Source organism: Palaemon carinicauda, chromosome 38 (genome assembly GCF_036898095.1).
Source record: "Palaemon carinicauda isolate YSFRI2023 chromosome 38, ASM3689809v2, whole genome shotgun sequence".
Lineage (NCBI taxonomy): Eukaryota > Metazoa > Arthropoda > Malacostraca > Decapoda > Palaemonidae > Palaemon > Palaemon carinicauda.
The window spans coordinates 22,626,781-22,637,983 of NC_090762.1; the positions used below are offsets into that span (position 1 = coordinate 22,626,781).

The 11,203-nt window shown below is 34.3% G+C and overlaps 1 protein-coding gene across 2 annotated transcripts; it reads left to right on the plus strand.

Annotated features, from left to right (window-relative positions):
* The first annotated feature begins 2,746 nt into the window (after positions 1–2,746).
* On the plus strand, positions 2,747–9,542 carry LOC137630457 (BCL2/adenovirus E1B 19 kDa protein-interacting protein 3-like). 2 transcript variants are annotated; one of them, XM_068361936.1, is made up of 6 exons: positions 2,747–2,979; positions 3,752–3,845; positions 4,113–4,148; positions 5,013–5,098; positions 6,724–6,876; positions 7,265–9,542. In XM_068361936.1, the coding sequence occupies exons 1-6, from the start codon at positions 2,762–2,764 to the stop codon at positions 7,320–7,322; spliced, it is 645 nt and encodes a 214-aa protein (XP_068218037.1). In that variant the 5' UTR covers positions 2,747–2,761; the 3' UTR covers positions 7,323–9,542. The 2 variants fall into 2 exon arrangements, with proteins under 2 accessions (XP_068218037.1, XP_068218038.1); XM_068361937.1 differs by lacking the exon at positions 4,113–4,148.
* Positions 9,543–11,203: the final 1,661 nt, after the last annotated feature.

Here is an 11,203-nt window from a genome sequence, read left to right on the forward strand (position 1 = left end):
GATGTGAGAAATGATGTGTGTGTGTGTATATATATATATATATATATATATATACATACACGCACATATATAGTGTGTGTTTTTCCGGTCATACGTGACGTAAGTAAAGCTACTTTAGGAATTGTAATATTAATCGTACTTAGCAATAATCTACTTAAGAACCTGACATCCCAATAAGTAACGTGAAAAAATACTTCATATAATCGGCTTGTATGTGTGTGTGCGTGCGTTCGCTCTTGATGATTTTGTACCTTCCCCCTTCACGTCCACACATTCCTGAAACGGGAGATATAGAGATATTTTTCTCTAGGTCCATTGTTGAGAGGAAAAGTTGACGTTTTTTCTTTTTACAAAAACTTTAGTCGCTTTTTGCTCCTCAGGGTGGATTTTTTTATAGATAGCAAAATATTTCGAAAGTATGATAAAAAATTTTCCCCATCGGACATATTAGAAGTTTTTTCGTTTGGAAGTTGTTTACTAATAACTTCAAAAGAGTTGAAGTAACGTTGTATCTATCGCTAGGATGGAATGATATTTTTTTCCAGTTTTATTTTTCTCGTTGACTATTTTTTCTGGGTATTTAATGTCCTGCATTTCAATCACGGTTTTCCTTGTTTATTGAAGTTCTTTTCAAACTTTTGTTTAGTTGTAATAACAAATGCTAGGTACGCATTTGTAATTGCGCATTTTTCTATTAGTTGAGTCACCCTATATGAAGTATAAGTTAGCAGGATGCCAGTCAAAGAGCAATGGAAGAGGGTATATCATTTGCTGTCACGTCGTATCTCCTGCATCCTTTGGGCACAGATAAACAGTGCTGCTTCGTGTTGAACAGTACTTTGTACCTCTAGGATAAAAGCTCTTAGGCTATTTGTAGCTTGGCGTAGATTTCCTGTTTATTCCATTATCATTCTTTTACTTAAGATTCCGTGGAAATTGTTTTATTTGGTTGGGTTTGTTCATTTTAATATTTCTTTACATTTTAAGTTTGGTGATTTATTAGCAATGTATTGATAAACCTTATTTATATTGTAGTTGTTCATTGTATCTTACCTTTTTTTCCATTTAAGCCTTTGCGTTAGGATATTCAGTCTCTTCTGTTTCATTTATAAATTTCCTAATTATATATTTTTTCATGGTCATTGTAATTTATTTTTTTACAAGATTCATCTGATTATGGGCATAAGTCAGCATCCCTTTACCTCGATCGACTTCAGATAATTTGTAATTGTATGTAGGGCCTCCCTTTTCAATTCGACCATGTGAGAGGTATCTATCCTTATTAGGAACCCCTCTCTCTCTCTCTCTCTCTCTCTCTCTCTCTCTCTCTCTCTCTCTCTCTCTCTTCGCCCCCCCCCCCACGTGGTTTCCTGCCCCAACTCCCCTTCTTGCAATCAATGGATGCTGACGTCAAAGGTGCCTGCCTGCGTTCGTTCGAGTTTTTGTGATGGCTCTGTCTTTTGCCTCGCTTTTCTAACAACAACAAATGTAGCTGTTTCTAGTCCACTGAAGGGCAAAGGCCTCAGATGTGTTTTTATTCACGTCTAGTCAAGGCCTCACTACTATACAGTATATATCATCATCCTCATCATCTCCTCCTATGTATATTGACACAAAGGGCTTTTGTTAGATTTCTCCAGTCGTCTCTGTCTTGTACAGTATATATATATATATATATATATATATATATATATATATATATATATATATATATATATATATATATGTATATATATATATATATATATATATATATATATGTGTGTGTGTGTTTGCGTATATATATATATATATATATATATATATATATATATATATTATGTTTGTTTGTTTTGTGAAATGCAATGTCATAAAGTTTAATTGGCTAGGCAGTCAGATGATATTCTCTAAATATGATACAGAAGAGCATAACTATGTGATATTTTCCTAGTTTTTTTTTTTTTCATAGAAAATATGCTTAGGTGACATTTGTTATAAGGTCATTGGTGTGTCTTATCTTGATATATGTTTTTGATTTTTCTCAATGTTTTTTTCTAATGAAATAATCAAATCATATTAATTAGATATAAATCATCATAGTGAAATTGTGCAGTTTTTCAGATTTAATGATGTACATTATTTTCTTTTCTTCTTGATTTCAATGGTTACCAGCCCTGTCATTTATTCTGTTAATGTAATTTACTCCATTTTTCAGGGCTATAAAATGCAAATTTTAACCTAACCTGTGCGACAATTTTTTTTTACCAGTTCGTATACTGTTATATTTAGTTGAAAACTCCAATATATTACCCTCCTTAATCATATTTCATTCACGATATATAAAAAAATTGGAGCATCAAATAATTTTGTTCTTTTATTTTTTCATTCACTTACACTTTGGGTAACTATATTTAATGAGAAGAGCTGGGGAAGTGTTTGAAAGGCGGATCCAGTGTAAATAGTCATTAATCTAGTCATAGTAGATGGGAACAGACTGTTAGAATATCTGTAAGAATCAGCCATTTTAGTTTTTATGCTGTATGAGTATGTTTGGTTGTTTAATTAATCGTGTATCAAAATGCATTTACTCGGTGAAAATGAAAATAAAATGTCTATGAGAAAATTTCATAACCAAGTATTGATGAGTTTTTTAGACATGTTTACATACCAGTTAAGTCTAGATTACATAATACATACATGAACATTTCATCATGCAGTCATGAAGTTAAATCAAAATATATACACGTTTCATCAAAATACATTATACATATTGTATAGAATTATGTACATCCTATTTTGGTTTGTTTCAGCAGAGTCGTGGGTGGACTTGTCCAACCAGCCAGAGGAGAGTCCTGATCGAGTGACGCCCCTGCCCTTCGGAAACGGCGAGGAGTACATCCGCCTCCTGAGGGAGGCACAGAAGGAGAGCAACCATTCCTCGGCCAGGGTGTCCCTTGCCTCATCTCGCCGTGACACCCCTAGGGATTCCCCTCACGATTCGTAAGTCTCTCTCTCTCTCTCTCTCTCTCTCTCTCTCTCTCTCTCTCTCTCTCTCTCTCTCTCTCTCTCTCTCTCAGGAATGACAAAATGTAGACTACAGCAATCTATTCCCCTTGGTACAAATCAGTCCACAGGCTATAGATACAAACTGGATTTGAAAAGATACAACACCACTCACTGCGTACTTAATTCACCTGCAAAAGAGTAAATTCATGGAACAGACCTCCGGCTTATGTAGTGACCAGTAACACGGTAAACGAATTCAAGAATAAGACAAGATCATAAAAATTCTAATAAAAAGTTTAAACTAATTAGCTCTACTGGAGAGCAAGTGGAGTCTCTGCAGCTTGACAAAAATAGTCTTTGAGACATCCAAAGTCCTTATACAGTAACTATTTCTCTCAAATGGGAGAAAATCAACTATCCAATGCTCCAAGGTCAAACTGGTCTAATTAAATTTTCCTCTTCTAAAAGATCAGAGAAATCTGATTGAACTTCTCACCGATATTACCTGTCTTCATCATGAGAGAGAAATTTTATTTTTAGACTCCAATTTTACTATGCCATAAAACTTACAGTTACACACACTAATAATTCTCTCTCTCTCTCTCTCTCTCTCTCTCTCTCTCTCTCTCTCTCTCTCTCTCTCTCTCTCTCTCTCTCTCTCTCTCTGTGGGGGGTTGGGTCCTTCAAGACATTTTGTAATTTTTCTGACTTTTATTATCAGCCAGTAATTTTATGTCATTTTCATATTGTGCTTGAAATTTTTCAGACCGAGGTCTCCTCCAAACAGTCCAAACACAGAACTGACCACGGACCCAGAGGAGGCTGTACCGAAAGGAGTCTATATTAACTACTATAATAAGGTAAATGTTGCTTAATATCCTTTTTTTTTTATGTACCCTATACACAGGTTCATACGAGTTTCATGTATAAATCTCTATATTATAACATCAAAATGGCTACGAATATGGCATGTCATGCTGCAATGTCTACTGATAAATGGGTCCATATCCGTAGCTGCGGGCTTTGTTTGTCGCGCAATAGTTCCAAATTCCATTAATTAAAACCTCATAAAATCTTATGCATAAGTGCCCAGCTTTTTTGTGACTCCTCCCAATTTTCACCAGCAGATACACTCTACCGTAGCCATACTTCCCAAACTAACGGTAAGAAATATATTGACCTGTGCAATGCTTACTGGGAGACAGGGGTGGGGGCATGATATTCAAGGTTAGGATGGAAGTACTGTACTTTATATATGCTCTGTGATTTATGGCACAGTAGGTCATGTTATTTTTATGTAAATACTTGGTCAAAGCCCCTTCTTGCCTGGTCATGTAAGGATTTGGTGTAATATGTTATGTAGATACGTGTTACAGGTTAGTGGGTTGGGGTTCAGTGCTGATCCCCTTCCCCTGATGAAGTAGGTTATGTTAGGGAGTCAAAGGGTCTTAAGTCCCACCTCAGACAAGGACCCAACTTACTAGTTTTCTAGGCTTAGTAGGTATGGCCACCAACAAAAGTTACTTCCAAACGTACACCACTATTGACCTCATCAGTAAGATTTTCTTGCAGGTTAATAGGTCTGTACTAACAGTAGAACAATTAGGAATATGTCCAGCAGTGCATATCATTGATTCTGGACATGTAGGTCTGGATTTGTTGGCCATATGATATTTTAAAAAGAATAATTCTATTACATGTTTGTCAACAACTTGAAGGTGAATTTGTGAAAAATTAGTATGGTAGTGAACATTTGATGCTGTTTTTTTTTTTTTTTTTAATGTTGGTGGTGCTTTGCAACTTGAAATAAATCATGCAAATTTTGCTGGTGTTCAAGAGTAATTATATACTGTATGGCTGTCTTTTAGACTATTAGATATTTTCCCCTGCATGTCACATTTCACATATGTGTTCACTTGTAGAATTTTTTTTTTTTTTGTGGGAAACCCATGAACAATTTTTTCTAGAACACACTGTTAGAGATATTTCTTTCATAGCTAGATATTAAATATGTGTGAATTTTTCAGGAAGGTGACTTCGTCAGTGTTGAGAAAAACACCGAAACAGACTGGATCTGGGATTGGAGTAGTCGGCCCGACCAGACTCCACCCAAGTAAGTTCTAAGTGATTTATGAGAATTTTGAATTATACCAGAGTTACTGTACTATTAGGACTAGGCAAGTGAAGTAGTGTTGTTGTTGTTGTTGTTGTTGATGATGATGGTGTTTTTTTTTTTTTATAGTAAAAAGAGATATTTCCACTGGTTTTCTGCTTGTATTGATACAAAAATTTTCTCTACTTGGAGCCCCCACTCATTCAAGAGTGATAGAAGTATCCCTTATTAAGTACCATTGCTGCAAATATACAGTTAGTTACTGTTTAGACACCTAGTATCTTAAAATGTATTAAAGACGTTTAATATAGGACAGGTCATTGAATAATTACAGCAGATAAATTTAATGCCATGAATATTCTCAGTATGTAAGGGATTGAGCTTACACTTTGTTCACTAGTTCCTTTCTTATCATGTTACTATGTTACTCTGTTGGTGATCCAGTCAGTCCTTAGTATTCTGAAGACTAAGGCTTTTGTTTAATTCATCTCCATTTGGTCTTCAAAGAATCTATGGTGAAGTCTGCATCTCCTGAAGCTGAAGTTCTGGATTTGGGACATCTCCTTTTGAAAAAGAAGTGAAAATTTTAATATAGATAGCATTGACAAAAATTTATACTGTATAAATAGAATTAAAGAAGTTAGGCTTATTGGTGGGAAAACTATTGCAGTACAAGTATTTTTAATTAATGCTATTAATTTCAAGTAATAAGGATGATTTACTTATACAATATTATTCGATAATTTCATCAGTTTAGTGATATGAAATACTGGTACAAATCTTATAAGACTGAAGAGGTAGTGAACTGGTATAGGCTAGTTATGCAAATGTCAAAGTCTTGATACTTTTATCATACCATCTTAATGTGCATTAGTTTGGCTTTGCTATATAAAGATTATTGTACTTGTAAGGGTAAACCCACTTTCTTTGTCAATTCAATTACTCTTAATTTTCACTGGATTGCAAGTCTTGTGTGATAAAGATGGTAATTAGAATATCAAATGTAAGGATTTGTATCGGACATCTTGTAATCTAGCAAAAGGAACTTTATGCAGCTTTTATCAGATTTATATCTCATTATTATAGTGATTTTTTTTATTGACCCCATTTATTTTATGTAATGCAATTTTGAAAAATATGTTGAATTTAATTTATAGTTAAAGCTAGAAGTGGAATTCTTTTTACCGCTGGGATATCTTTTAAATTCTTAATTGTAAGGTATAGTATAGGTCCTTTGTTACTTATCAGACTATCATACTGAGCAGAATTTCTTGCTTAGCAGAAATTCAGACACTGAAAATTACCTAAAAGTTGTTGAATGATTATAGGAATTTCATAGATGATTTTTTATATATATGTAGATTTATTTTTCATAATTTTTATACGCAGTATATATTATATGTATATTTGATTTACAGTACATTACTGCCTTGAGAGGTAAAGACACTGCATGAAAGTCTAATTAGCCGTGGAGAATATATACTGTCCTGTGATTTAAATCTCTTAATACTGAGTACTCAGACCATTAGATACCTTGCTTCCCTCATTATCTGTGTTCCTGCGTTGATATGTTACACTATATTCTTTGTCATTTGAATTAAATACCATATCTTTGTTCTCTACAGGCAGTGGCGGTTTAGTCACCCTGGTAAGGGTGTGAATCGTGGCGCAAGCATCCGACGTGTGATGGTGGGAAAGTCATCCCTGTTTTCAAGGGATGTCCTGTACACACTCTTGATCACTAATGTACTATCATTACTGATCGGCACAGGAATTGGGTAAGTTGTTCTGTTTGTGAACCTATGGAATCATCCTTCCTTCTGTCATTAATCGTAGAAATAAGGATTACTACAGAATTAGGAAAAAATGTACGTTGTTTATTTAATTCCCATCTTGTTTTGTACAAGAAGCAAAATTGTCATTGGATGTCATTTGGATTGCTGCATCAAGTTATTGATATTTTGGAAATATATTGGCTGTACTGTACATTCATCTTTTATAATATTGTTAAACATGGTTCAGCACTTTAGTTCAATTAATTAATTGTTGTTATACGTTATCTTCAAGAACAGTTTATATTATTAGTAAAATAATTCATGTATAGAATGGATTATGATCAGTTGCTTGAGAAATATATTCAACCCCATCCGTTTTCATTCTTTCCAGGATTTGGCTGTCAAAACGCTCAAGCAGTGGAACGATTGTGACTCTACCCATCAATTGATCTCTAGCTACCTTGGCGAATGCCCTGTCTTGCCCTCTGCTTAGCAGCAGCAGCAGAAGCAGCATTTGCAGATACTTTCCTCCCAATGCTATTTCTTTATCTTCTCACGGGCTAATTCAACATACATTTCGCAATTAAGTACTGTATCTCTTTAATTGCTTATAGCTTTAATCAAGACTAGATGTCTACTGGGTTATGTTTTCATTTGTTTTTTCTATGATAGGGGGATGCCCTACTACCAAGAAATTTCTTTTTGTTTACAAAAGAGGGAGATGATGTTATTTAGTGTACTTGATTTCTTCATTACAAGTTTAGAATAAATACTTATTAAATGGATTGGCAGGGATATTCAGTGAAGGAAAATTTTTCTAAAATGTTGCTAAACATTTAAAGATCCTTTTATTTTATGGAATAAATTTGCACACAAGTGGAAGTTAATGATCAAGGAGAGTGATGTGGTAAGCATAAACTAAAATCCATGCTCTTGGAAGTTCAGTAACAGATTTCATCCATATGATTACCTATACTGTACCAAGGTTTTCTTATATGTAGCAGGATAGCAAGCAATGTTTATGTTTTGTCCATTGTTACTTCTCGCACGAACAAATTCCACTTCTTGTGGAATTTGTCTTGTTAGGGCTGACAAGGAAAAGTCATGTCGAGTTGAGCTGCCTTCAACTCGATGGGGAGTTCTTCCGACGTAGTGCTCTGTCTTGTTTCATGATTGTTCTGTGTATTTCTTTAGTTGTACAGTCTTCATTTTAACAGGATACATTTCTGTCATGAAAGTAAATCTTTTACTTTATCATGGCTACATTGAAAATTTTTAGTTAATGCCACACATGGAGAACTGTACAAATTAGGCTGGGGAGGAGGGATAGATATCTAGTCAGGTTTTATTACAAGGTAGTGCCACATTCTATGGCACTATCCTGTGTCTGAAAAACCTTTTCCAAAGGAGTTTTCATTTGTGTTCTAGAAACAAATGATTTTTCAATGTCAACACAACTTCGTGATTTTGCAATCATGAGGTTTATTCTTATCTGTTTTGAAAAAAAAAATATAAGTCATGTCTGGGCAGACAGTGGGGCCATTATATAATAATATGGCTGTGGGTCTCAAATTCCCCTTATAGCATTGTGATCACTGCATTAAGGCTGACTAAACTTATAAATATAGTACTGTAATAGCTGAAAGCTTGAAGGGCAGGCGATTAGCACAATGTATGTACGACCAATTTATGGTTAGCTGGTGATTTAGTAAAATTAGTGTTAGCAGCCCGTAGATATATATATACATCGTGAATATTTTATGACTTGGTGTTTGTCCAAAACACACATTAGCAACAACTGTCTTTTATTCACGCATTTATACAGTACTGAATGTACTTCTTTTGACCAGGAAGCCACTTCTAGCAAGTAATGTTCAATGACATTTGCAACTAGAACGGACAGATTACCAAATGTTACATGCCATTGGTATAAGAAACAATCTACCTACTTTTTCTTTTTATTATTCATATTCAGTATCAATAAGGTATATTAGGAAGCTATAATATAGCTTTCTTGGTGAATTTCTCTTCACATTTTTTCTACATGGAAAATAAAAGAGCATCTGGTTAAACTATTATGTTACTGTACAGTACGGCGGGGCAATGTTACGTAGACACACTTTATCTACATTGACAGCGCCTTCAGTCGCAAAAGAAGCGTAAGAAATTTAATATTTACTGAGTGTCAAGTTGTTGTTTACATTGTTAGAGATTAATATGTACAGTAATAGCTAGTATTTTATTTACTCTGATGCAGTTGAGCTTTTTGCTGAAACAGAAAGTCCAACTTGCTCATCTTGATTAGCTCTTTTTCCAAAAAGCGTTTTCTAAAGATTTTCCTGTGATAAGCATACAATAAAAGCTTATAAAATAAAAAAAATTACACAGTATAGCGTTCTTTAACACAATATTCTTATCCCCTTTTTCTGTACTCTCCTTTTGTGTCTGTACAATTGAGTGTTCCACACTATATGGGTTCTTCTCCTCCACTGCTGTATTGTCCACAATTAGTTTTCTTAAGCTTACAATGCAAGAGAAGTCCTTGCATGCAAAATTTCTTCGGCAAATTAATATTCTTCTGGATGACCAGCATTGTTGGGGTATCAGTATCCAGCTTTCTAGTTTTGTATTGCTGTCATAAAAAAGGCCAAATATACAAAGGTAATATACTTTGGGTATCATTATCCTTATTAAAAAAAAAAATGTCAAAATATTTTATATTCTATACCAAAAGTAACAAACAATTCCCCATCCTGATTTTAACCTTATTTAAATACTACAGTATAAGTTTTATAGATTAGATGATTTTGAATTTCAATTCTAGACCACAGGTAAATAAGTATCCCATTAATATTATTATTATTATTATTATTAATTGCTAAGCCACAACCCTAAATAAAGCCAAAAATGGATGAACGCTAACCCATACATCTTTACGTTTGCAAAGAGATGGGACCTCGGAAGGATTTAGTACGTCTTGACTTGTCACGACTACAAAATCTCATGATTCATAACTGCAGTCAACTGTCAAGATCAATCAAGTAGTCAGGAAATTGCCGAGAGAGGTTACGAGATTTGAAGAGGAGCTGTATCTCGGTAACGGCATCATACAGTACTGTATATGATTGACGGAAGACAATGCAGTACCCATTACAAACACATAAACCACATGAGTTTCCGGCTTATTGTGATCAGACCTGAAGAAAGTAAAAATTTGTTATAACTAACCCAACAAAGGGAAGTCTAACAAAAATAAATAGTTTCAAACAAGAATTATTGCAATTATTAATGGATTCACAAGATTGAATATGCAAACTATCTAAACTTATGAAATGGTATGTAAAACTAGTCAAATAAGTCGCCACAAAGTTCAAGTAATTACAAAGATTGATGCATACGACTTAGAGAGTCCAGGAAAATTGTGAAAATTATTTATTACTGTGGAGATACCAAGCGCAAAGGTATCATTTACTTATTCTTAGTTCATTGGGTCATAAAGTTCTTTGAAGACTAATATTTTGTTATAGTTATAATAAATGATATAATAGTTTCTCTGTTAGCTCTTGAAAATGACTGAATTGTTTTCCTGTGACCATTGTGTTAACCAAAGTACCATACATCACTGTACATATATCTCAGGACAATATAGTGTACATGTACTGTATTTGGAAGATCACCCACTCCTGCTGGGTTGCCATATGTCAGTTATTACTACATTGATCATCCTTGAATATTAGATGCAAAAATCAAATCCATGCTTCGCCGTTTTTATGTAATCCTACGACTGTCTCAATGTCAATCCAGTACGATAAAAACAGCTGTGGCACCCTAGCAGTACCAGCTGAACTCGGTTGAGTCCTTTGTTATGCTGGAGGAACGTAGAGTAGAGGTCCCCTTTTTTGTTTTGTTTCATTTGTTGATGTCAGCTACCCCCCAAAATTGGGGGCAGTGCCTTGGTATATGTATGTATGTATGTATAAAATGCCTATAGATAATGAAAGTAATTGATTATGGTATACATAGCATTGAACAGAAAATATGATTATCCTGTTAGTACAGTATGAAGGAAAACATATGCTACTTGTGACAACCTTGTTTTGATTCTCTTGAAGGAGTACAATGTCATACAGGCTCTAGTTTGTAACTTTATCGTAACCAAAGCTCTGTTGGCTTTGTTACTTTTTGATATCAAACAATTATTTGTTTCAATACGTATACAACCGTCGTCCTTTTAAATAGGAATACTTCAGGTTCTGCTGACAAGGCTCGAAGAAAATGCATTTTGTGTGGTGGAGAAGAGGGATTAGGCAGTTCTCTAATTGGGTCGACT

What these genes read in the sequence shown, in the direction of transcription:
- LOC137630457 (XM_068361936.1), top strand. Translation starts at nt 2,762, where the DNA reads ATGTACATCCTATTTTGGTTTGTTTCAGCAGAGTCGTGGGTGGACTTG. An exon ending in AGGGATTCCCCTCACGATTC is followed by an intron (nt 2,980 to 3,751) that starts GTAAGTCTCTCT and finishes GAAATTTTTCAG; the next exon opens with ACCGAGGTCTCCTCCAAACA. An exon ending in ATATTAACTACTATAATAAG is followed by an intron (nt 3,846 to 4,112) that starts GTAAATGTTGCT and finishes TTTCACCAGCAG; the next exon opens with ATACACTCTACCGTAGCCAT.